Genomic DNA, 26,593 nt, shown 5'->3' with positions numbered 1-26,593 from the left:
GGCCAGTGCTCCCAGTAGCCAATCAGATGCCATCCAGAGTCAGCCAGTCACAGCCTTGGTGAACAACAACCCACAAATCTCTGTAGATACAGTCCTGGCCCAGAGCCCGGTAAGACCTGCCACCCAGGGAGTCAACACCTGCTGCCCACCAGCAGGACCCATTCAGTAGGTTTCTCCTACACACCCGGCCCCAGGTTTTCTTCTTTGAAATTGCAGGTGACCCGGCTATGGCCTGAACAGCTTTCTCCTGGGTCTGAGAGATGCTCTTTTGGAAGGGGCCCCTTGGTCTGCCTCCCTCCCCAGGGCCTGACTAGTGGAGAAACTCTGGCAGATGTCTCTTGACATCTGAACTTTTGATGTCAAGTTTTTGAACTTGAACCATGTGTCTCCTTCTGGCCCCCTCTGGAGTTGCTCTTCCTGGCTCCAGGGGAATCCATGAGTCCGTGGGGACAGCTGGACTTCTACCAGACTGCAACCTCAGAAAGCTGTCATCCTCTGCCTCCCCCAGGATTTGGACTGAGACCAGAGAAGTGAGGATAAAGCCCAAAGCCAAAGGGGGTCCTTCCCTTCAGAAGCAATGAAGGCCACACCAGGGGCTTCTTTTCTGACCCCTTTGTGGTCAGGCTGGTTGGTGACTCTTGGAGAAAGAAAATAGTTAACTCAGGTTTCAGTGCTTTGGATATTGAGGGTGGGTAACTGGCTACATGGGCAGAGGAATTGAAAAGATGCTACACCAACCACCCACTCCCACCAGGGTCAGGGAACCAGGAGTCCTCCCCCCCACCCCCCTGGTTCTTGCTTACCCCTGCTGTGAAGGGCTGGCTTGGTCTTTACATAGAGGCAGCTCCTGGGGTCCAGCGATATTCTCTGTCACTGGTGGGGAGTTACGGGAGGGCCCAGATTTGTGACATGTGTACATTTTCAAAGGAAGAGAGGACAGTCAGTTGGGTTTTGGTTGGCCTCGGGAGGAAGGGCTGACGCCAGCAGACAACATCCACCTCCAGGATTTGGTTTCCATGAGCCCTTTCCCCATCGTGAAGGCAGGGAGCTAGAGGAGGAGGAGGAAGCTGCTGGATCCCATCAAAGGCCAGAGAAGACTGACCTTCTGCGTGGAGATGCCTGCTTGAAGTAAACATTTTGAGGAAGCCAATTGTGTACGTTCATCTCTTATTAAAACATGTTGGTGATGGACATTGTAAGGGTTGAAGTTTGTCCATGTGTCATGATGTCCTAGTGACAGTTCAACTTAAGGATCTTGCCAACTTTGTCCATCCAGGGTAATCTCAATGCTTTAATATGATAATCTTTCCAATAAGGCGGACAAGTTGTACCATTGGCCGCCATATGTTGTGACTTTGAGTCTGTTGGAGACAACACGTTCTTCTGATGGTGTGGAGTGGAGGCCACAGTGGGTGACTATTGTAGCCTCAGGTCCTGGATCGATGGCAAACAATTCCGTGTTCCTGAAATATAGACTGTAGCCCCCTCAGCCCACGCAGTCAGAGAGGAAGTGGTTTGGTAGATTTATCTCTCTTGGACACCCACATTTCCTTGAGCTATGGGTGACTATGGCTCTAATTCTTTCTGGTCTGCTGAGCTCTTCTGGGTAACATGAAACATTAGCCTGTCTTTTTTTATTTTTATTTTTTGCCTTCCAGCTGGTCAGACACTGCCAGATGAACATGTTCACTCTCTTCACCCTCAAATAACCTGGAAGAGCTGGGGGCTGGGGTGGGGTAGGAATGCTTGGTGGGCAGAAATGTTTTCCAGGCCCTGGGATAAAGAGGCTTGCGGTTGAGGGTTTTCTCTTCTTGAGAAAATGAATGTTTAAAACTCTTTGCCTTCTATATTGCCTACCCTTAAAAAATAATCAGTATTATTGAATGATTCAAGAAATGCCACCAAAGTTGTCCAAGCTCTGAAATATTCAAGGCCTTTAGCTGAAGAGATTTGTATCTAAATTTGAACTGTCCAAACGCTCCTATTTCTATTAATGGAAATGTCATTGTTTCTCTCAGTGTTAGGAAAGATTTCAGAAAATGGTAAAAGATGGTCAAGGTAGCTAAAGTTGTGTGGTTTCTTTCCCTCCCTTACTCTGAATATTCTGTATTTTTTTAAAAAGATTTCATTTATTTATTCACGAGAGACACAGAGAGGGAGGCAGAGACATAGGCAGAGAGAGAAGCAGGCCCCCCACAGGGAGCCCAATGCAGGACTCGATCCCAGGACCCCAGGATCACGCCCTAAGCCAAAGGCAGACGCTCAACCACTGAGCCACCCAAGCGTCCCTATTCCCAAGTATTCTTAGAATGCAGAATTGAGTTGAGTTGGCAATAACATAAGAGCATCTTAGTGATAGACTTTGAATATAGATATTCACTATTTTGGGCAAATGTTAGCTAACAGAGAGCCTGAAAGGGTGAGATCAAGAGTCCCCCTTGGTTACTACTAGTAAACCAGTCTGGGATAACAGTGAGCTGCAAGCAACAGCAAAATCAGTCAAGAATATCTTATCTATTTGAATATTAATTCCTCATTTAACAACAAGCCCAGAGTCAGACAATTCTTTTTTTTTTTTTTAAGATTTTGTTTATTTATTCATGAGAGACACACAGAGAGAGGCAGAGACACAGGCAGAGGGAGAAGCAGGCTCCCTGTGGGAAGCCCATGCAGGGTTCAATCCCAGGACCCCTGGATCATACCCTGAGCAGAAGGGAGACACTCAACCACCGAGCCATGCAGGCCTCCCAAGTCAGGCAGTTCTAATAAAGTTTTAGCAACTCAACATAAAAAAACACAGCTTCTTTTTTGTTTTTCTTCTCTCCTATCCTCTGTGTGTTGGCCATTTGACCCTATGCATGAAATTTCATGATCACAAGATGGCTGCTACAGTACTGGGCATCTGATTTTTTCAAAGGAGGTAGAATGCAGAAGGAACAATCACAAGAGCCTCCAACTAGGATTGACGTGAGGGCTATTAATGTTAGGAGGTCGGTGTTAATCGATGGTGAGATTTGGTAGAGAACGGATATGGGTGCAATCTTTTGTCATGTTAGTAGAATTATGCCTGATGTGAGTGAAATTCCTTGTGTTACTTCAGGGACTCAGAAGTGGAATGGAGATAGGCCCAGCTTTATTGTCAGAGCGATGGTTACTATTAAAGTTTTCTTGCTGTACAGTCTGAGTCTAAAAGCATAAGTCTTCCCCCAGAGCTGGAGAAGGAAGGGGCTCTGTCCCATTGGATCAAGCGATACCCCACAGCTTCTTGAACACTAAGTTGGGATTCTGTTAGCATGAAGAAAAAAGGCTGGTGATGGGGGATGGTTGAGAGGGGCCTTGCCACAGAACTCTCATCAAGGCTGTTTTAATTACAAGGAAAAGAAATTGGACTCAGGTTAATTCAAATTAAGAAGCACAGCTTTATTATAAGGCTGGGATGGGTTGTTAATTTCCTCCAGAGGACAGCCTGGGAACAGAAGTGAGTGGAACAAAGGTATAAGGAACAACAGGAAGAGGGAAGAAGTGTGGCAGAGTGAGAAGCATAGACCCCAGGGAGCAGCATTGCTCAGCTCTACCTGATTTTGTTGCACAGTGGGAGCTTCCGATCTTTAAAATCAGAATCTAGAGTGTTACAGGAAATCTCCCAATTTTAGTATGTTGTAACAAAAACCTTTACATGATGTGTGAGCCCATACAATTGACCTGCTGACCAGGTTTCATTGATGGGCTGCCAGTTTGCACCTCTGAGCGATTAGAAAAATCTCAGAAATAAAGTGCAGCCCGGCTTCACAAATGGAACCAGAACCAGGGAATCACTAGAGCCTGTTCATTATAACTCTATTAGGGATCACGTCATGGCACGCAGTCTGTGTGCATGGAGTATCTACCATGTATCTATCACGCGTGATACTCAATACTGAGGATACAAAAAAGAATTAGATATGGTCCACATCTTCATGCATTCTTGGTGCAGTGGAGGAAACAGGCATAAACAGACCACTGTGATACAATGTGATGTGAGCTCTAATAGACAGATGCAGAGTGTTGTGGGAGGCACATAGAATGCCGATCCTGAAGCCCGAGAACATCCAGAGGCCCCTTCTCATGCTTCAGAGATTCAGTAGGGTTTTTTTTTTGTGTTTTTTTTTTTAAGATTTATTTATTTATGATAGACAGAGAGAGAGGCAGAGACACAGGAGGAGGGAGAAGCAGGCTCCATGCACCGGGAGCCTGACGCGGGACTCGATCCCAGGACTCCAGGATCACACCCTGGGCCAAAGGCAGGCGCTAAACCGCTGAGCCACCCAGGGATCCCCGAGATTCAGTAGTTTTGATCAGATTTTAGTCATTGATGGTACTTTGCTGTATTCTGATTCTTTGACATTTAAACATACAGACGCGTCACATATAATCATTCATGATTAATCAAGAATACTCGATGATGAACCACTTCAAATCCCCCTACCCTCATGCCAGAGAAAATTTCTAAATTTATCAGTAAGAAACCAATTCCACTCAATACCGTTAAAAAGAATAGGAATAAAAAAAAGAATAGGAATAAATTTAACAAAAGGAGTACAAGACTTTTACAAACTGCAAAACACTGCTTAAAGAAATTGAAGATCTGAATAAATGGAGAAACATCCTATATTCATGGATCACAAGACTTAAAATCAATGTGTCGATCAATAACCCCCAAATTGATCTATAAACTCAACCCAATCCCTATCAAAATCCCTGGTTGGCTTTTTTTTTTTCTTCAAAAACTGGCAAGCTGGTTGTAGAATTTGTAGGAAACTACAAAGGACCCAGAAGAGCAAAAAAAAAAACAAAACAAAACAAAAAAAAACCACTTAAAAGAGAACAAACATGGAAAACTCACATTTCCTAACTGTAAAACTTTTTACAAAGTTTCAGTAATCAAGACAGTGTAGCACGAGTATACGAGTATATGGATAGACCTATAGATCAATGGAATGGAATTGAAATTCCAAAAATACACCCATATATTTAAGGCTCAACTGACTTTTGACAGAAGTGCTGAGACAATTCAACAAGGAAATACAATACTCTCTAAACTCATCAAGCTGCCAGTAAGTCATTGAAAAATATGGTTACAGATCATCTTCAGGGAAGGAGGAAGCAAGAAGGTTAGGCGAAGGGAAAGTGAAGAAATTAAGCATTGCCTAATTTCTCCAGTGCCATGTGGGTTGCAGGATTTTCCCCATGCCCCCTCTACCCACTCAGCAGGTCACTGACACTGTTGGAAATTCTGGATGTGGAATGGGTATCATGGTGTTAGTTCAGTGCCTTACCTCTTCTGCCTCGCCACACTCCAGCTCTGCATGTGACTTCCTGCAACAAAATCTACTACAGCCTTCCCTCAAGTACACTCTGTGGCATCAGTGCTCAGGGCAAAAAGGTTTCCAAACCAAATAAGTTTAGGATTGGATGAAAGAACATCAGATAGATGTCTTTGCTGCAGGACTTTTCAGAACATTTATTTTTTTTAAAGATTTTATTTTTTTTTTTAATTTCTTTATTCATGATGAGAGAGGGGCAGAGGGAGAAGCAGGCTCCATGCAGGGAGCCTGATGTGGGACTTGATCCCAGGACTCCAGGAACATGCCCCTGGGCCGAAGGCAAGTGCTAAACTGCTGAGCCACCCGGGAATCACCTTTTCAGAACCTTTAATATATTAGTGTAATTTGTCCTCAAGTTACCTAACCTCAGTTATCCCCAATTTTCTCCTTGCTCCTTTGATTTTCTGAGCTTTCCTTTCTGAGGACTTAGAATATAACAGCCTACATCTGTTCTTCATACAGTCAGGCCCAGAGTGGGTGGAGAGACCCCAGTGATCAAAGTGAGCCCCAGGTAGGGCCAGACTCGCCTCTGGGAATGGATCTTGTCATTTCCCTCTCATCTTGTGCTTCTTGCAGAAAGGAGCCAGGGCCGATGTGAAGGGTAAGTGATAGCTTAGAGGGTATATTGATTGCTTGGCTGGGGGAATGGGGAGTTCTTGGGGAGGTGGTGTTTTCAGAGGTGGGGCGGCGGCATCCTGAGCAACTTCCTTTCTTCTAGGACTTTCCCAAATAGCTTGGCTGCCTCCATAGCACAGCCCCAGTGGATGGTGAGCCCGTAGCCTCCATGGCCATAGTTGTGGATGACCTGGGAGAGGCAAGAGAGAAGGTAGCACGTGTGCCCTGGAAGACTCAGGAGCTTCCTGAAGAGTTCTGGGCAAAGCCAGCGGGCACCAGAGGCCCTCTCCGTTCCCTGGCACGATGGTGGCATCCCAGCAACACCAGTAAGGTGATCTTTTGGGGAGCTGAAGGTCGACATCCCAGACTCTCTTTTGCTTAGGAGATGGACCTGGTTTATGCACTCAGCACAGGAAAAGTAGAATATTTAGAACTTGAGGTCAGGGATCCCCCTCCTCAGTCAAATTATCTGAAGTTCCTTAAATCACCTTTCTTATTCCCATCCCGCTCCAGAACACCAAACCTCTTGTGGTAGACTCTTCTACCCACCTCGGGAGGAAAGAAAAGCCAGGAAACTGTATTGGGTGGACCCTGGTTAGCAGGCTAATTTGACCCAGGGACAGAGGCAAGATCCCCGGGGTCTTTTTTAAAGCCAAAGCCATCAGCAGGGAGTTTGACTCCATGTGTGACTCTTTCCTCTGTATGTGTGTTCAGGTACCTGCGAGCACACACACACACACCCCATATACACATATACACACAAAGCTGTTACACACACACACAGACACACACACACACACACACACCTCCTATATGCCCTCCTTCATAAGGGAAGAAGGATGACCGATATAAGGAGGATTGCTTTTCCTTGGGGAACTCCAGCTACCACCTAGTTAGATCAGGTCCTTCAGCCAGGACAGCTTCCAGCTTCTCTATTGAGTTCCCACCCCATAAGAGGGAGCATGAAAGAGCGACCCCAGAGATGCGATGGAGCAGCCACAAAATGGACATCTGCAAAATGGATTTGGAGTCAAATTCAACTCACCAGTTGTCTGATTTAGGCAAATGCTTTCACATCTTAGACCCCCAGTATCCATCTGAAGCATGGGGGAAACAGTCCCTATCCCAAAGAGCTGGAGGGGAGATCCAGTAAGGTCGTTCGTGTCATGGACACAAGTAAGTACCCATTTTCCTTCTGCTCAACCACAGGTTTTGACAGACTGAGGTGCACTGCCCTCTACGTAACCTTGAGCAGGTCCTGTACCATCACTGAGCCTCAGTTTCTCTACAGAGGGGGGGATGTTAGCCAGTGTTGTCCTGGCCTGCCAGTAGGCTGTGTGAAGCCAATGTCAGGTAAGACTGGAAATGCCAGAGCCTCTTAGAGGTACGGGAAGCCCTGCTTTCCTCGCCAAGAGAGCATACCTCTGTATTTGAAGATCCAAAGCGAAGCCGTTCCCTTTCTAGCCGAATCTGGGGGCGAACTGGCCGGAGACCAGTAAACTCAGCAACAATTTTTGCATCCTGGAAAAAAAGTGTTACTAGTGCATCTCTGGGGGCCCCTGGGTGGCTCAGTTGTTAAGTGTCTGCCTTCAGCTCAGGTCATGATCCCAGGGTCCTAGGATTAAGCCCCATGTCATTGGTCTCCCTTCTCAGCAGGGAGCTGGTTTCTCCCTTTCCCTCTGCCTGCTGTTCCTCCAGCTTGTTCTCTCTCTCTCTCTCTCTCTCTCTCTCTCTCTCTCTCTCAAATAAGTAAAATATTAAAAAATAATAATAATTCATCTCTGGATTTTTTTTTGCCGCTCCTATTTTTAGGTTATAGAGTTAGCTTTGGAGTCTCAATTTCACCACCCACCACCACCATCACTTTCATTAACCCCCTCTACCATCACACCTTCATCAGCTGCCAACATCATTATTGTCACTACCACCACATCACTACCAGTTCTATCGATGACCCGGTCTCCATCAACCACGACCAGCCACCACCATGATGTCAACAGTCCTCGCCTCCTCACCATCATTATTATCCTCATCCTGAGCATATTCATCATCATCAACACCACCACTACTTCTACCCTACCCTCATTAATATCATGACTGTCATCGTCACCAACAGGCAAATGAAAAAACTGATATTTCAAAACAAACAAAAACGCACTGAGATTCCTACAACAAATGTATCTGCTCTTTTTGAAGACAGACTAAGGTGTTTTTAGGGCTGTCACCGCAAAAGACAGCAACTCTTAGCCATGGACAGATAGGTATCACTGGCTTGCAGCAGAACCTCCCTATGCATTATCAAATTCTGGTGTATTCCACAGTCCCTTGCTGGAATAAATTTGCCCAATTATCCCAGTGGTAGCATCTTCCCATCCTCAAGGGGCCTCATGATCAAGCTGCCAAGACCCTGGTCTAGGGTACTGATACCCCTCCCACCTTACCTTCAGTGTGGGCTCCAGGCTACAGCAGCTTTCCCAGATGGTGTTGTGGTCCTGGATGTTGTTTACCTCACTCCAGTTCCCCAGCTGGAAGATGCCTCCCAGAGTCACTGTCTGGATCCTAGGTAAAAGTAAGGAGTGTCAATGATGAAGGGAAACAAAAAGCCTTTGAGATGAATGGGGGGTGGGGCCATCGCCATGCTCACCCTTACAACCATCTCTACCTAAATCCCCATGACCACCCAGATTGTCATCCCTGCTAACACCACCATCAACGCCACTGCAATTGCCACTGTCATCACCACCCCCCACCATCTCTACCATCACCATTAATGTCACTGCCAACATTGTCATCTCTTCTAATGCACAGCACGGTGACTGTAGTTAGCAGTATTATATTACATACTTGAAAATTGCTAAGGGAGTGAATCTTAAATGTTCTCACTACACACAGAGAAATTGTAATTATGTGACATGGTGGATGAGTTAACTAGCCTTTTTGTGGTAATCATATTGCAATATATACATATATCAAATTGTCAGGTACATTATAAATGTGCACCATTTGTCAATTATATCTTAATGAAACTGGAAAAATATCTCCATCAACAACATCATCTTCACAACTGCCTTTTTTGCTACCATGAATATGTCATCACCATCAACTCCATTCATCATTTTCACTACCAGAATTCTTGTTACCATTGATATTGTCATCTCTGCCACACCACTAACATCACCATGAAGATAGCACAGCCCCACCTAACATTAATGTTGCAATCAACATGGATTAACGTTGCCTTTGAGACTGTCATCCCCACTATACTATTAACATCATCATTCATAGCGTCATCTCCATCAGCACCAGATGCTGCCTCTACTCCCAATCACTGCCATCATCATCAACACCACACCATCTCCATTAATGTTAACATTCTACCCTCCTTGGCCCAATCACCACCCCTGTGAACTTCCTCACCAATTACAGTAATATCTCCACTACCACCACTCCACTCTCAGTGACATTGTCATCCTATCAACACAATCACCATCTTCACTAACATCATCACCTCTCTCGTTAATATCATCATCACCATCAACCAAATCCCTATTCTCACCACAATCCTGTTATTTCTGTTCACACCTTCCAGTGTCACTGCCCTCACACCCACTACCTTTGTCTTTAGGATCACCACAACTATCCTCCAAAAGCTTGTTCAAGATGGAGCCCAATTAATGCTGCGTCCTGACTTTCCAGGGATTTAATAGCTCAACCCTACTACTTAGAAAACACTAGAAGAAAAAACCTGCAGGGACTAAGCAAAGGGGCTGGGGTGGCCAGCATAGAGAGGGCATGAAGGTGCTCCTTCTTCTGCTCTAAGATGTCAGATTCTTACCCTGGGATGATGTATGGGGTCTGGTAGATGCCTTTCGCTAGGTCATGGGTGATAATGAAGTGCTTCATCCAAGGGGCATCCACCTGTTGATTGAGGGCAGACAAGTCTCTTCAGGAGCGTTGGATCACTAGGCTTCCCTGCCTTGCTCCCCTCTCTACCCAGATGTTCTGACAAGTGTGGCAAAGACAGCTCCTAAGCCCTCCTCTGACTCCTCTGCTCCAAGTCTGCACTGACTGCTTGCTCTTGCAGGAAGAGTCAACCCCCGCTCCCTGAAATATCACACATTCTCACCTACATGACCACAGAAAAGCTCAGCACACACGTATAAAGACACATACGCATCAGCCCACATCAGGAACACACTGACACTCACATAGGCCCAAGTACGCACACATGTCTACAAATGGACATCCTTCACACAGGCACACGTACACAGTGAGAGGCAGTGTGGGATGATGTTTACAAGACACAGCCTCTTAAATCAGGTTGCCTGGGTTTTTTTTTTTTTTGAAGATTTTTTATTTATTTATTCATGATAGACAGAGAGAGAGAGAGAGGCAGAGACACAGGCAGAGGGGAGAAGCAGGCTCCATGCAGGGAGCCCAATGTGGGCCTCGATCCCGGGACTCCAGGATCACGTCCTGGACTGAAGGCAGGTGCTAAACCACTGAGCCACCCAGGGATCCTGGGTTCTAACCCCAATTCCACAACTCACCACCATGTGAACTTGTGCATATCACCTAAATTCCTCTGTGCCTCGGTTTCCCCATTAGTAAAATAGCAATGGCAATATGATAGACCCTCTCAAAGGGTTCTGGTAAGGATGAAATTAATAACACAATAAAATGCTCAGGCCTGTACATGGCACTAAATAAATACTCCACAAATTTTTGCTCTTTTTATTATAATGCAGGGATATACAACCCCTACATATGTACAAACATATATATGCATGCTTTGCTATATTAAGAAAAAATCCCAAAAGAGAATGTTTGGAGGGGTCGTGTTGATCCTTCTTGTTTCTTTAACATGTCAGTTGCCTGAAATCTGCGAGCTCTTCTAACAGATGTCCCCAGTGCATCCTCTATCTTCAGAGAGGAAATAAGGAGGCAGCTACAATCTCTCTATTAAGAAAAAAGCAAGAGGGATACCTGGGGGGCTCAGCGGTTAAGTGTCTGCCTTTGGCTCAGGGCACGATCCCAGATTCTGGGATCCAGTCCCACATCAGGCTCCCTGCAAGCCTATGTCTCTGCCTCTCTCTTTGCCTATGTCTTTGCCTCTCTCTCTCTCTCTCTCTCTCTCTCTCTCTCTCTCATGAATAAATAAATCTTTAAAAGAAGAAAAGCAGGAGGTTCCATCCTTCGCCTTCACACTCACCTTAATGATCTGTCCCCGACCTGGCTTCAGCAAGGGATCTGGTTGCAATGCCCCAGCCCACACCCCGGTGCAGTTGATAATCACGTCGGCACCTCCTCTTGCCATCTGGCAGCAATGAACAGAGCAGGTGGCATGGGAGGAGGTAAGGGCCTTGGTATCCTCCACCCGCTCCTCCCCTCTGCCCTCCACCTTGCAGCTCTCTGCTCCCTGTGGAACAGCAGGGAGGAGCCTCAATGAGGACTCCAAATTTCCACAGAACTGACTCCAAATTTCTGCTCTGCCATTTACCTGCTACATGACCTCAGAAATGTTCCATCACCTCCTCAAGGCTCAGCCGCTTTCACTATAAAGTAGGGCTGGTAATATCTATTCTTGGGCTGTGTGAAGATCCAATGTGACCCTGGATAGGAGAGTGCTCAGGAAGGAGTACTGTGGAAGGGGAGAAACTTCTTGGGACCTCCCAGAAGAAGTCAGATGCAGAGATAGTTCTCTTCCTCCTTCTGACTCCTTACTTCATTCTCTTGCCTTTTGCTCTGCCAAGGCATTTTCAGAAGGCATGTTGGAACCCCTGGCTCTGTGCATGTATGGGATACTTGACGGCTCAACAGTATAGTATGATGGGCACCTAAACCCTCAGTCCAGCACCAGGGACTCCCCTCACAGGTCAGTCATGGGGCACACACATTGCAAGGCATTGTTATCATTCCAGAGCCAGTGTTTGCTACATTGAAGTGTGAGCTCCTTGGGACTAAGGTTATGTCTGAGTAAACCGTACATCCCAAGTGCCCATTAGGGCTCAACTCAGAGCAGATACTCAGTATATAATGCCAGTAGCTGCATTTACCAAGTATCTTCACATGCCAAGCACAATTCTAGGTGCTAGGATTGAGTGAGGTCATACAGCAAAGTTCATGGTACTTAGCCAGTGCCTGGTGATGATAGCTGCTAACTGTCATTGTTACTGATGATGGCATTACTCTGGAGCTGAGTCAGCTGAGAGCCTTGACTTTGCAGAAACATTAACCCTGATTTAGATAGGAGGCAACCAAGTGTCTCAAGAGTGAAGTGCAGCTGATACTGGTAAGAGGCAGCCAACTCTCTGGCCCTAAGATTCAGAGGGTCAGAAGTAGATTAGCCCCTAATGTCCACCATCATCCTGCTATCCCTTTGTTCTAGCCACCAACATCAAGACAGAATGCTTGAGTCCCTCTGGGATTGAAGAAAGGCCTGGAGACTGGGACAGGCCTCATGGGGACCCTGGGAGCTGACAAGGGGCCCCCAACCCAGCAAAAGGAACCAAAGGCCTCTCCTCCTCACCCTTCTCCCACATCCAGCCGCTTCCAGCCCTGCAACTCACCTCCTCGAAAGACTCCACCTTCTGCCGGAAGAATTTCACTCCCCTCTCAGTTAACCTAGGGTGATCAAACACATCAAAAAGCCCAGTATTCAGTTCTTTGTCCCATCTCTCCAAGAAAATGGCGTGAGATATGTTCCCCAAAGAACCTTCTGTGGATGTTAGTCCCACAGGATGCTCCTTGAGAAAATGGCTGTGTAGTCAGATCAGATCAGTTCTTAAGTACCTTGATGGACTAGTGGTCCATGAAATCTCCCATGGGAAACCTGAGATGGCCCAAGCCCCTTGTCAGCCAGATGGAGATGAGAGAAGGGCCTTGGTGAAGGTCATACAGTGAGTTAATGATGGGACTGGGACTCAGACCTAGGCTTCTTAGTTCAAAAGTTTTCCTACCACATTGCTTTGTACCATCAAAGGGAATGAGTTGCAAGGTGGAGGAGGGCAGAGTTGGACCAATGTTAAATGCCCCTTTGTCAGAAGCAAGGTACAAGGAGGAAGGTGGGCTGAGGACATCTCTCAACATGTCTCAGAATAAAAATATCTGTTTTATTAGAGATGTAGTAGAAACATCAAACATCTTTTTTTACAGAAAAGTAAACCCTATGAAAAGTGAAACTCAGGACTATTTTATATACATAGCTTCCAAAAGATAGAAGTGGGGGTTTTCTGCCTAGGAAGAGGCTAGACAGGAGTCATAAGTATCTTAAGGTTAGGAGAAATAACTATAGTGCAATGATTTCCAAACCTGGCTGATAATTAAAATCACTCAGGAAACTTCTTAAAACACAAATTTCTAAGCCCCACTCCAGAGGATCTGATTCAGTAGATATAAAGTGGAGTCCTAAAATCTGTATTTCTAAAAAGCTCCTCAGGTCATTTGATAAAAGCTATGATCCATTCTAGATTTTTTTTAAATCTTAATAAAATAGTAAAATATAGGAAATACATGGAATCTTCTTATATATGAATATAAATATAAATATGCCTCTCAATTTGCTAATTTAGAACACTACAAGATTCCTATTTTTTTAAAAGATTTTATTTATTTATTTTAGATAAAAAGAATGAGAAAGAAAGCATGAGTGGGGGTGGGCAGTGCAGAGGGGCAGAGGGAGAGGGAGAAGCAGACTCCCTACTGAGCAGGGAGCCCAACATGGGGCTCAATCCCAGGACCCTGGAATCATAACCTGAGCTGAAGGCAGATGCTTAACTCACTGAACCACCCAGGCACACTTACAAGATTCCTATTAACCTCAGCAAAGGGGATCCCTGGGTGACGCAGTGGTTTGGCGCCTGCCTTCTCAGCAAAGGGGATCCCTGGGTGGCGCAGCGGTTTGGCCCCTGCCTTTGGCCCAGGGCACAATCCTGGAGACCTGGGATTGAATCCCACGGGCTCCTGGAGCATGGAGCCTGCTTTTCCCTCTGCCTGTGTCTCTGCCTCTCTCTCTCTCTCTCTCTCTCTCTCTGTGTGTGTGTGTGACTATCATAAATAAATAAAAATTTAAAAAAATATTTAAACTTAAAAAAAAAACTCAGCAAAAAGACATTCCCTGTATTAGTTAACATTGTTCTAGAAGTACTGGCCACAGCAGTTAAACAAGAAGAAAAAATGAAGTATACAGAAAAAAGGCAACTTGTATTTTAGAGATGATGTAAATACATGTGGCAAACTTAAAAGAATTAATTTAAAACTATTACACAAACATTATAGATTTTGGTGAATTCAATAATCAATATCACATGTAAAGAGCTGCCCAGGTGGTTCTGATGCCCAATCAGGTATGGGAAGCTGGGTTTCAGTGCACAGAAGTGGTTAGAACTGAGGATAACTCCCACCAAGCCTAAGAGTTTTCTTTAACATTTTGGGTTGGTCAATACAAAAACAAATCTCATGAACAACTGATAATGGTCCCTGAGAGGTGCTTTCCTAAAACTAAAGTTGAAGTTCTCACCTTTTAGTCAGCCACTCGAGATACCTCCTCCCCTCCACAACCAGGCTTGTGTTGAACCAGCCATAGCTAAAGTTGCAACAGGCAAGAGTGAGAATAAAGAATCAGAATCAGAGCTCTATTCAAAGGCTTTCAAATGGAGGTGGGAGCAGTCTCATTTTGGAGGACCCCCAAGGGTAGAACCAGGACCACTGAGTGAAGTGGGCTGAGTCAAGTAGGGATTGGTTTTCAGTGCAGAAAAATTTTTTCTATCAGAAAATCCATCCCTGACATTGGGGTGCACACGTGGAGATTGGACGTGCATTCTTAGAGAGGATTCAGGCACAGGGTGGGGTGAAGGGAGGACCAAAGAGACATCAGGCTGCAAGGAAAAGAATAGATGTGTTTGGAGTCACACAGATTGGGTTGAAATCCCATTTTGGGGGGATCCCTGGATGGCTCAGTGGTTTAGTGCCTGCCATCAGCACAGGGCATGGTCCTGGAATCCCGGGATTGAGTTCCATATCGGGCTCTCTGCATGGAGCCTGCTTCTCTCTCTGCCTGTGTCTCTCCCTCTCTCTGTGTGTCTCTCACAAATAAATTAATAAAATCTTAAAAAAAAAAAAGAAATCCCATTTTGGTCCCTTGGCTATGTGACCTTCAGAAGTAACTTAGCCTCTCTAAAGCTCAGTCTCCTCATCTACAAAAGATGGTAGTGACATGGAGTTCCTGGGCTTCAGATCTGTGTCTCTGTATCCCCCACCACCCTAGCCCAGGGACGCATTGGGTGGGTGACTTCTCCAAGGGAGATGGACAGAGTAGCAGAAGTCTAAGGGACCAGTGGCTCTTGGCCTGGGATAGGACAGGAAACTTGGGACCTCTATTTTCTGCTGCCCTCTGGACAGATCTGTCTGAATGGTGAGACCTCAGCCCCTTTGTCCATCACAATAACCTCACCTGTAATTGGGGAACATGTCCAGCTCTCTACGGGTCAGCCTCCGAAATCCCAGAACTGTGTCCTTCCAGGAAGGATCCTGCCAAGGAGGAAGAGGAGGCACAGGGATGGGTGAAAGTCAATAAAATGTTGTACAGTGTGTACTGCATGTAAGGCTCCATTTCAAGTATCTTACTTATACCACTCCATTTACTACCCCCAACCATCTATTGAGATACATATTATTCTTAGCTCCATTTTCACAGATGGGCCCCTTGAGGTTTAAAGAGGTTAAGTAACTAGTCTAAAGTCACACAGCTAATAAACAATGAAGCCGAGATTTGAACCAACACAGTTTGGCTTCAAAGTCCATAGTCTTAACTGTGATGCTATATGAAGGAAGGGTGAGAATGAGGCTGAGGATGAGTGATAGGGTAGGAGTCAGAAATAGGAGAGAAACTGGTGACAGTGAGGATTACCAAGGGGTGAGAGTGGGAGGCAGCAGAGCTTAGGGTCAGAAAACCTGGTAGAGGTTTGGGCCTCCCCACAGACCACGTTGAATTCTCCAAGACTCCCATTTTCTGGTCTGTATAATGGAGTTAATACTCATTCTTGGTCCCATGAAAGAGAACAGACAGTATGGGCAATGCCCGTAGCCCAGTGCTAAACATCGAATAACCCTGAAAGAGTTGGCCTGGGATTCTGGACACTCAGACCCCTCTCTCCAAGCAACCTAAGAACATCCCCCAAGGCTGTGCCCTTCTTCGCACATTGGGCACCATGGGGTCACAGACAGCCTGGGTTCAAATCTCAGTTCCACCATTTAGAGATTTGTAACTTGAGCAAGTTACACCATTTCTCTGAGCCTCTATTTCTTCATCTATAAAAAGAGGCACTTACTTGTTGGTTGTTATAAGAATTAAACAAGTCACTAGCTGACAAAGTAGTTGGGACAGGGCCTGGTATATAGTAAGCACTTTAGAAGTTCGTGCCATGGTGAATATTTTAGTATATCTTGATGAAAATCCCTGGCACCTCCAGAAACACAGGAAACCTTGTAGCTTCAGCATGAAATCCACTACAGGATGTGTCTGGGTTTGACTCAACCAAAGCTAGTTCCCCTGGTTCATCAGAAAGCTCTTTGGGAAAAAAAAGAAAGAAAGAAAGAAAGAAAGAAAGAAAGAAAGAAAGAAAGAAAGAAAGAAAGAAAGAAAGAAAGAAGGCAAGCTCTTTGGTCTCCACCAATTTAATGACAAAATTGGAAACCAAAATAATTTTAAAGCAAAAATAAAACTTAAAGTAAACTTGATTTGAATGCAAATAGCTATCATCTACCAGGCTCAAAGTACTCCCAGACTCAGACTCCCAGCCCTGGTCTGTGATCAAGGTTCTGCCCGAGGGTCTGACTCCTCACTCACCGGAATAGTTTCATGCGAGAGGTTGTAGCCTGAGATTAGGGCCAGGCCCATGCTCGCAGCGTTGGGAGAATGGATGTGGCTCAGAAGATAGTCGAAGGTCTGCTGGTTCCAATGCCTGGAAGGATCCCGCAGAGTCTCGGTCACCTAATACCTTGAGCTGGACAAGAAAACTCTGAGGATTGGCTTGCATGGGGTTGTGACCAGGCAGATGGGGATATGTCAAAATCCAGAAATCCACCACTTTCCCTTCTGCAGCATCCCAAATGCCTGTGGGCCTTCCCTATCCCATGATTTTCTAGAATTTCCCCATTAATAGAAAAAGAGAAGAGGGGAAACAAGGGATGGTCCATTGCAACCATTTGGAGCCCACCTGGGGCTCAAGATTGTGTAGCTGTGAGTTTAAATGAAAGCTCTGGCCCACTTTGAGAGCTGCAAGCCCCACACTTGAGGCTTACTCAAATACCCCCCGTATAAATGCCAACAGTAGACCTTGATTTGCTGCTCCCAAACACTTTCCTCCTCTTCTTCCTGGCACAGAACCTGGTTACATCTCCTAGACTCCCAAGCAGCCAGGTGTGGCCATGTGACTGCCTTCTGCCCAATGGACCCTAAGACTGCACACATGGTCCTCATGCTGTACTCCTTCCAAAAGCACAGAAGAGTGACATCAGAAGGCACAGTGACACGGGCACAGTGGCCGTGTCAGAAGCCACAGAGGAGGACAGCAGAGGCATGAGATGCAAGGAGCCCGGGCCCCTGAATTGCCATCCACTGATCAGGAACACTAGTTTTAGAGTTTACGGGAGAATGTAACTTCTGTTTGAGTCCTTACACAGTTGGGGATTCTTTTGCTGAAGCAGCTGGCAGTTTGTGGTTTCTAAACAGACAAAATAACTTTTGCAACTTCTTTGCTAAACCTGATCATCCATCCACCCACTTACAAGTATTCTTGATCTGGAGGTTCCTCAAAAAGTTAAAAACATAATTAACCTGTGATCTAGAGAGAAAGCACACTACTGGTTATTTACCCAAAGAATACAAAAACACCAATTCAAACAGATACGTGCATCCCGATGTTTATAGCTGCATGATTTACAATAGCCAAGATACGGAGGCAGTCCAAGTGTCCATCAATTGATGAATGGATAAAGATGCGGTTTTCCATATATACAATGGAATATTACTCAGCCATACAAGGGAATGAAATCTTGCCATTTGCAACAACGTGGATGAACTAGAGGGTATCATGCTAAGTGAAATAAGTCAGAAAACGACAAATACCATATGATTTCACTCATATGTGGAAATGAAGAAAGAAAATTGATGAGCAAAGGGGAAAAAAGAGAGAGAGAGAAAAAGAAACTCAAACCAGACTCTTAACTGTAGAGAGCAAGCTGATAGTCACCGGAGAGGATGGGGGTGCAGGTTGGGGGAAATAGGTGATGGCGATGAAGGAGTGCACCTGTTGTGACGAGCACCAGGTGCTGTATGGAAGTGTTCCATCACTATATGGCACACCTGAAACTAATGTAACACTGCTAACCAACTGGAATTAAAATAAAAACACTAAAAAAAAGAAATTGTTACATAAAAATGATGAATCGTCACAATGGGCAAATTCAGGGGAAATAGATTTCTAAACCGTTAAATATACCTGAGAGACTGTTAAAAACGGCAATTGGAATGACTTCAAATGAAGCGAAAGATCTTTTTATGAGTTTATATATGGAAGAAAATTGGTCTTTGGGGACATAATTCCTCCCTACAGTACCCAGCATCAAGGACTTTAGTGCATTTTATCCTTCGTTGTAATTATTGCTGGGATTTGAAGGGCTCTGTTTTCTGTCAGCCACTAGGTAGGGATCAGATGAAAATGACCTTTAAATAAATAAACTAGGGGAAAGAAACCCAAATATTCCTGATCCATCAATGCACAGGGCATCCACAGCCACCCAGTTTAGGGGAGGCATAGAGGGAAGCCTCCATTTGTCTGGCACATAGTAGGGCTTCATATTTATTAGGATTTTCTTCTAAGCCTTGACAAGGGGCTTGCTCTTGGTGATGGGAACCCTGAGAGGGAGCATCCCCTCTTCACTCTCAGAACCTCCGGTTCCTGGGGCCACCGTCTAGGACCCTCACTCACGCCTCCTGTGGGTTGCTGGGGTCCGAGAGGTAGGCTTGACAGAGGCCAGCAGCCACGTCAGTGGTGGTGAGCGGGGTGAAGCGGTCTGCGTAGACCCTCACATCCAGCGATGGCAGGACTGACTGGTAGTGCTCGTGGATGCAGAGGGCGGTGGACAGCCCAATGACGCCCGCTCCGATCACTACCACACGCATCGTGCCAGCCTGCAGGAAGGAAAGGTTGAAGTGTGCCATCACCACCATCACCATTGTCTCCTGAAAGCTTAGAAAGTGCCCGATACCGCCAAGCCTTTCTATCTGGCTAGTCCAGATAACTGATCCTCTTAAGGACCCTCACAAGAGGAAAAATGGACACAGAGGGAGGCAAAGCGACTTGGCCAAGGTCTCACAGCTAGTAAGTGATGCAGCTTTGGTTGGGGAGCTTCCCCCAAATACCCTGCCCCAAGCCAGGAACATAAACAGAGCAGGGCACAGGGCCCAGCCAGCTGCAGCCTGGGAGTCTAGCAGTCAGGACCATGGGCTCTAGCTTCAGATCTCGTGCCTCAACTCTGCCACCTACTGGCCACTGACCTTGGGCAAGATGCTGGTAAATGGGGAAAAATAACTCCTACCTTGGAGAACAGATGGGAGGTTTAGCAAGATGGCCAGTGCACAAACCTCAACATAAGGTCAAGTGCAAAAGACGTCATTTGCTGACACTTACGGAGCACTACCACGTGCCAACCCCAGTGCTAAGTCCTTCTAAGTCACCCCACGTTCTTAGGAGGCCAGGGCTGGTGTCGTTGGTCCCATTGTACAGATGAGGAGACAGAGGCTCAGAGAAGTGAAGTAAGTTACCTGAGGTCCTACAGTCACTTAAGTGGTGCTGCTGGGATTTACTTTTAATTCAAGTAAACTCAACATACACTGACGGCACATCTGCGTGCCAAGCTGGGAGCTAGTGGATGCAATGTCTAAGTTCAGAACTCAGGTTTTCCTGCACAGCCCCCAAGGGTGGGCCTTGGGGGCTGGGCTGGCTGGGTCCTCAGAAGTTTAAAAGCTTTAAGGGACCCCTGGGTGGCTCAGTGGCTGAGCATCTGCCTTTGACTCAGGGCGTGATCCCGGGATCTGGGATGGAGTCCCACATCGTGCTCCCCGCAGGGAGCCTGCTTCTCTGCCTGTGTCTCTCTTCCTCTCTCTGTGTCTCTCATGAATAAGTAAATAAAATCTAAAAAAAAAAAAAAGATATTTAGAAGTTTAAAAGCTTTTAACCTCGAAGCTGCTTGGATCCCTCCTGCCCCCCCACCCCCACAACGCACACAGCAGGGAAATATTCTGTGGGCTCCTGCTGAGGCAGAACAAGGGGACTTTTTGTGCGGAAGGGCCAAATTCAACTTTCCCTCCTCTACACTCACAGCAACTCCTCCCACAGACCAAGCCTCCTGGCAACCCTTGGCCAAACGGCAGGACATTCTCAATAGGGCCTAGTTTTTTAAAAGGGGAAAATGGGTTCAGCCCACAAGAATTGGACTCTGTCGGGATTTCAGCAGCCAAGTTGGAGATAAAGCCACAAAACGGAAAGGAATTGTTGCTCAGGACCATTCTCCTTCCCGCTGTGAGGCTTGGTTGCAGGGGCAGGCCCTCTCAGGGACCCTAGCCTCCTGCCATCCCTTGTCCCCCATACTTCGCCTCAGGAGATTCCACATCCTCATCTGTAAAATAAGAGCAACTCTGACCTCACAGGGGCACCCTGAAAATTAACCCACTAGTTGGGTGGATGTTTCTGGCACAGCACCCAGCACAGAGTAGGCCCAACAATACGTAGTAACCCCTCCTGTCCCCCAGCCCCTTGAAAATAACAATGGAAACCACACGGGGGGAAGGAGAAGAGGAAGCAGGGAGAGTCAGACCTGGCTTCACTTCTCATTCTCTGTGGCCTTGGCCAAGTTACCTCCTCTCTCTGGGCCTTCTGACTCTCTCTCTATAACTCGGGAGAGTGGATCACTTTTGTGCCTCAACAACAAGACAGCAAGAACTGAGGAATTTTCCAAATTCCCGAAATGAATCCAGGAGGTAGCAGGGCATGGGGAAGTGGCAGTACCAGCCCAGGCTGGGGGTCAGACATACCTAGGTTCAGAGTTTAGTTTGGCTCCAGCACACACCAGCTGTGTGACCCTGAGCAAGTCACTTAACCTGATGGAGGGTGGGTGACCAACCTCTTCAGCTTCCCAGGACTGAAGATGTTACCAGGATGCGGACTTTGAGAGGCTAAAACCAGGAGAGTCCTGGGGCAAACATGGGTTAAGTTGGCCATCCTGAAGGAGCCACCATTTCCTCTCTGTGAACTTTTTTTTAAAAATATTTTATTTATTTATTCATGAGAGACACAGAGAGGCAGAGACACAGGCAGAGGGAGAAGCACGCTCCATGCAGGGAGCCCAAAGTGGGACTTGATCCCGGGACTCTAGGATCACACCCGGGGCCAAAGGCAGATGCTCAACCACTGAGCCACCCAGAGATCCCCCTCTCTGTGAACTTTTAAGGGCTAACAAAGCTCCCTGACCTTTGCCTCCTCACCAAAATATCAGCTCCAGGAGGGCAGGGACTCCTTTTTTTTTTTTTTAAGATTTATTTATTTATTTATTTATTTATTTATTTATTTATTTATTTGACAGAGAGGGAGAGAGCACAAGCAGGAGGAGAGGAAGAGGAAGAGGGAGAAACAGACCCCTTGCTGAGCAGGGAGCCCGATACAGGGCTCCATCCCAGGACCCTGGGATCACGACCTGAGCCGAAGGCAGATGCTTAACCAACTGAGTCACCCAGGCACCACTATTTATTTATTTGAGAGAGAGAGAGTGTGTGTGCCCAAGGTGGGGGGAGCAGAGGAAGAGAATCTCAAGCAGACTCCCTGTGGAGCATGGGGCCCAATGCAGGGCTCAATCTTACAATGCATGAGATCATGACCTGGGCCTAAACCAAATGCCAGACACAACCAACTGAGCCACCCAGGGGCTCCAGACATGGACTTTTATCCTGCTCTATCCCCACGGCCTAGAATAGTGCCTTGCTTATAGCAGGGACTCATGAATGAATGAAGTTCTTATGAGGATCAAAAGAGAAAATATTGGTTAAATGCTGAGGAGCTAACCGTCCCAGTTAACAGGTGAGGGAGTCGAGGTTCAGAGAAAGTTAAGTTATCCGAGGTCATGAGAAGGGTTGGAGGAAGCAATGGATGTGAATCCAGCTCTGCCTTTTCCAGGGCCCGAGGTTTTTTTCCATTCGCCTGCCACCTAGAAAACCAGCATAAGATGGAGAAAAAGAGAAGCTGCTTCTATAATAGAGGCTGCGAGGGAGGAGAAGGAGAGTGTGAAAACCCCCTGGAGGCTTCTGGGCAGGAAGAAGGAGGCCTGGACCGAAGCAGAGCTGGCACCCAGCATGTCTACGATAACCAGGCTAGTCAGGTGTGTCAGAGCCTCTGGTTAGGAGCAGGGGCACACGCCCAAAAGAAGAGCAGGAGGGACGCCCAGAACAACATCTGGAATCAAATGGCCGAGATAGAGAGGGGAAAAGTAATAGTGTGGGACTCAGTTTCTCCAGAGTGTAAAATTCTAGATTGCTGGGGAAACTGAGCCCAGCAAAGAGGAGAGACTCAACCACAACAACGCGTCTGCGATGAAAGGGTTTGTGATGTCTTGGGGTGACAAAGTCTCCGTAAAAGGCAAGACTGGTCGAGTCAGGGAAAGACCCGGCAACTCAGAGATCACAACAATAGCACTGCCAGCGTGTGCCAGTCGCTGCGCTAAGAATGTTACATGCTTCATCTGTTTTCATCTTCTGACAGCTCTCTGGGTTATCATTACACCCATTTTACAGATGAAGCAAGTGAGTCTCAGACTCCCAGCTGGCGAGAAGCAGAGCCCAGCTCAACCTGACTTACAGAAGCCCGTGGCCCTAAACAACACCACGCCGGGCTGGCAAATGACACTATTTGGAAAATCTGAGGACTAAGCAGGTGAAAATGAACAGCCAATATTTCAGGGTCCTGTGTTGAAAAAAGGACCCATGAAATGCAACATCTGTACGAATTTTTAGTGTGTGGCTGGTAGGCAAAGAATTAGGAAGGAAAAAGGTGGTTCCTAAACCAATCATCTTAAACTACAGGACTATCTGATACTGATCGTAGCAACTGTGTGGTATTAAAGTACAGTATAGGGATCCCTGGGTGGTGCAGCGGTTTAGCGCCTGCCTTTGGCCCAGGGCACGATCCTGGAGACCCGAGATCGAATCCCACGTCGGGCTCCCGGTGCATGGGGCCTGCTTCTCCCTCTGCCTATGTCTCTGCCTCTCTCTCTCTGTGTGTGACTATCATTTAAAAAAAAATAAAAAAATAGTACAGTATAAACGCATGAGGTTCTTTTGAGAAGCAGGAGCCAGCCCGTAGGATCTCATGACACGGATAACGAACCTGCGGACTTGCATGCACACGGCTCCATTACTAGGTCAGTCATTTTTTTGTGGTTGCTGGATTCCTGGTGGAGGTGCCCTTCTCCTGTGTGTTACGCCGTCACTTCAACGGAGCATGCTTGGAGTGTGCATCCAAGAAGATGCTGAGGTTCTCACACTTATCTGTGTGTGTGTGTGTGTGTGTGTGTGTGTGTGTGTGTGTGATTATAAAGTCTCCAGAAGTGTGGAGCGGGGAGGGAATTTGGGGTATCTGCCCCTCACCACACACACATAGATTCAGTACAGATGTCCTCTTGCTTCATCTCCGCGACCACTACAGGTGGGTCTCCAGGTGTGGGTCTGAGGCTCAGGGCCAGGAGCTCACTCTCCCAGGGTCACGCAGCCAGTATGGGACAGTGCTGGGATCTGGACTCTGTTCTATCTGAGCTTTCTGTACCCCGCTGCAGAGCTATTAGTCAGCAAGCAGTAACTTGGCACCTGCTGCTCTCTGCTTGCTTTTCAGTCGCGTGTTTGCTTGCTCATAACCTCCCTTGTCCCTCAAAATGAATTTGGGGCAGCTTGTGGCTTTGATTACTATTTGTGTGTAGCAAAAAAAAAAAAAATAGGAGACTTGTTTAAAAAAAAATCAACAAATCAGGGGCAAGGTATTGGAACGAACATAATCAGGTTGTGCCATATGGCCACTTCTTCTGCAGTTGATATTTTCACAATTTGCCTTTACAATGGAATAGCTTCTGGGGCACCTGGGGGGCTGTTTGAGCATCTGCCTTTGGCTCAGGGCATGATCCCAGAGTCCTGGGATCAAGTCCCACATAGGGTTCCCCACAAGGAAACTGCTTCTCCCTCTGGCTATGTCTCTACCTCTCTGTGTCTCTCATGAATAAATAAATAACAGGTTTTTAAAAAATTTAAATGAGGGACGCCTGAGTGGCTCAGCGGTTGAGCATCTGCCTTCAGCTCAGGGCATGATCCTGGAGTCCTGGGATCGAGTCCCACTTCGTGCTCCCTGCAAGGAGCCTGCTTCTCCCTCTGCCTGTGTTTCTGCCTCTCTGTGTGTCTCTCATGAATAAATAAAAAAAATATTTAAAAAAATATTTTAAAAAATTTTTAATGGAACAGCTTCTACAAATGTTTGACAACCAGGCTATCAGCTCGCTGCCCCCAAATAATAATCACCATTTACTGAGTACTTGCTATGTGCCCAGTTCTGTGCTAAGCTCTTTCTGTTCATCACCTCTTTTGATTCTCAAAATAACCTAGTAAGAGGTGATTATGATCCCTGTCTCCCAGGGAGGAGAAGGAGGTCTGGAGAGGTGAAGGCACCTGCCTGTGTTCCTGCCTGGCTCCAGGGCTGTCACCTGCTTTAGGCTCTAATGTAGAACCTTCTCCTTAACACTGGGAGGACCTTGAGACCTGGTGCACCGCCACCCCCACTCACCTGGATTGCCAAACTTCTGAAGAGGCAGCTGCTGTGGACGCAGGGTCTTATCTCCTGCAGAGGAGTCTCCTGATTCTGGGGTGTCCGGTCCTCAGCCGTCTGCCCGCCAACCGGGGCTGGAACTCAGGGTCAAAGTCTGGAGTTACGGACAGGGCACAGCAAGGGGCGGGGCTTGGCGCTGAGCGGCTCTCAGGCTGGGAGACCTCCCCTCTCCTCCTTCTGGTCCCTGAAAAGTTGCCTGACTTTTCTGGCTGATCTCAAGCCCCTGTGGACAGCCCTCGGGGGGAGGGAGGGCCGGAGGGCTGATGGGGACAAGGAGGTCTGTCTCCGGGGCCAGCTGGAGACGATCCTCTTTCCTCCCTCTTCCTGCTGCCCACCCCCATGCCCGGCGGAGGGGAGAGTTGTTCCCCTGAGCCACTGTGGGCCTGGCCAGCCGGGCAGCCCTGTGCGGAGGCCAGAGATACAGGACAGGGCCTCTAGCAGCCAGCGGCCAGCCTAATGCCATTCTTGGATGCTGGGTGCATGAGGCCAGGGAGAGACTCAAGGCGACGCCTATTTGGGCCATAAGGATGCGTGGCTCTTTGCTCCCGTATCCCAGAGACACGGGCGGCAGGACTCCAGGTCCCTCCTCTGCCAGGGCTAGACGTGGAGTTGCGATTATTAGAGCCGAAGGATTATCAGGCGCCTCACTGTGTGGATGGGGAGACTGAGGCCCAAAGACAGAGACTAACCAGCCCTGAGTAAGGTATCCCTTGGGTCAGCTTTAAAGAACCAGCCTTGGCGTCCCTATCTTCAGTTCAGCATCGTGGAATAAAAAAGTGAAGATAAATTAAGAAAATGCATACAAAACATTTAGTGCATGGTATTCTTTTAATAATGATTTTTAGGGATGCCTGGGTGGCCTAGTGGTTGAGCGTCTGCCTTTGGCTCAGGTCGTGATCCCGGGGTCCTGGGATAGAGTCCGCATCAGGCTCCCCGCAGGGAGTCTGCTTCTCCTTCTGCCTATGTCCCTGCCTCTCTGTGTCTCTCATGAATAAATAAATAAAATCTTTAAAAAGTAATAATAATTTTTAAAAGGAGTGACCTCCACCTTTTATTCTATGTACTTCCTCTTCATTTGAATTTTTTTAAATTTTAAAATAATAGTCATGTATCCACTTTTATATCACATGACCTTGTGCCTCTGGTTCATTATGGGAATATTTAAAGCTAACAGAAATTCACGTGGCCCCCAGTTCTGTCCCAGCAATGATGTATGTCTTGTAAATTTCAGTGTGCCAGTTTTATTTATTAAGTTTTTACAATTTTTAAAAAAGATTTTATTTATTTACGAGAGACACACAGAGAGAGGCAGAGAGACAGGCAGAGGGAGAAGCAGGCTCCCTCAGGGAACCTGATCTGGGACTCGATCCCAGGACCCCAGGATCACACCCTGAGCCGAAGACAGAGGCTCAACCACTGAGCCACCCAGGCACTCCTATTTATTATTATTTTTTAAAGAGTTTCTTTTTAAGCAATATCTATATCCAACACAGCCTCAAACTCACAACCCTGAGATCAAGAGTCCTGTGCTCCCCTGACTGAGCCTGCCAGGCATCCCACGATGTGCTACTTTTAAATACCTTATCTGGTTTATTTCATTTTAATCTCTCAACAGCCTTATACAGTAGGTGCTATTATGATCATACCTCCTTTCATTTTTTTTTAATTTTAATTTATGATAGTCACACACACACAGAGAGA

The 26,593-nt window shown here is 46.7% G+C and overlaps 1 protein-coding gene across 2 annotated transcripts; it reads right to left on the bottom strand.

The window, feature by feature from the left end:
- Positions 1 to 4,702: 4,702 nt before the first annotated feature.
- On the bottom strand, positions 4,703 to 24,960 carry DAO (D-amino acid oxidase). 2 transcript variants are annotated; one of them, XM_055322452.1, is made up of 11 exons: positions 24,851 to 24,960; positions 18,968 to 19,170; positions 16,825 to 16,939; positions 15,430 to 15,506; positions 14,497 to 14,562; positions 12,548 to 12,602; positions 11,191 to 11,397; positions 9,814 to 9,896; positions 8,420 to 8,537; positions 7,401 to 7,499; positions 4,703 to 6,168 (listed from the first exon to the last, which is right to left on the bottom strand). In XM_055322452.1, the coding sequence occupies exons 2-11, from the start codon at positions 19,159 to 19,161 to the stop codon at positions 6,037 to 6,039; spliced, it is 1,146 nt and encodes a 381-aa protein (XP_055178427.1). In that variant the 5' UTR covers positions 19,162 to 19,170; positions 24,851 to 24,960; the 3' UTR covers positions 4,703 to 6,036. The 2 variants fall into 2 exon arrangements, with proteins under 2 accessions (XP_055178427.1, XP_055178428.1); XM_055322453.1 differs by having other exon boundaries at positions 5,074 to 6,168; positions 11,191 to 11,295.
- Between the last annotated feature and the right edge of the window lie 1,633 nt (positions 24,961 to 26,593).

This window comes from Nyctereutes procyonoides, unplaced genomic scaffold (genome assembly GCF_905146905.1).
Source record: "Nyctereutes procyonoides isolate TBG_1078 unplaced genomic scaffold, NYPRO_anot_genome, whole genome shotgun sequence".
Taxonomy (NCBI): domain Eukaryota; kingdom Metazoa; phylum Chordata; class Mammalia; order Carnivora; family Canidae; genus Nyctereutes; species Nyctereutes procyonoides.
The sequence above is the reverse complement of the archived record's forward strand: the minus strand, read 5'-3'. Positions and strand labels throughout refer to the sequence as shown.

What these genes read in the sequence shown, in the direction of transcription:
- DAO (XM_055322452.1), bottom strand. Translation starts at nt 19,161, where the DNA reads ATGCGTGTGGTAGTGATCGGAGCGGGCGTCATTGGGCTGTCCACCGCC. An exon ending in CTCGAGTGGCTGACTAAAAG is followed by an intron (nt 12,603 to 14,496) that starts GTGAGAACTTCA and finishes TGATCACCCTAG; the next exon opens with GTTAACTGAGAGGGGAGTGA. An exon ending in TTGGATCTTCAAATACAGAG is followed by an intron (nt 6,169 to 7,400) that starts GTATGCTCTCTT and finishes TGCCTCTCCCAG; the next exon opens with GTCATCCACAACTATGGCCA.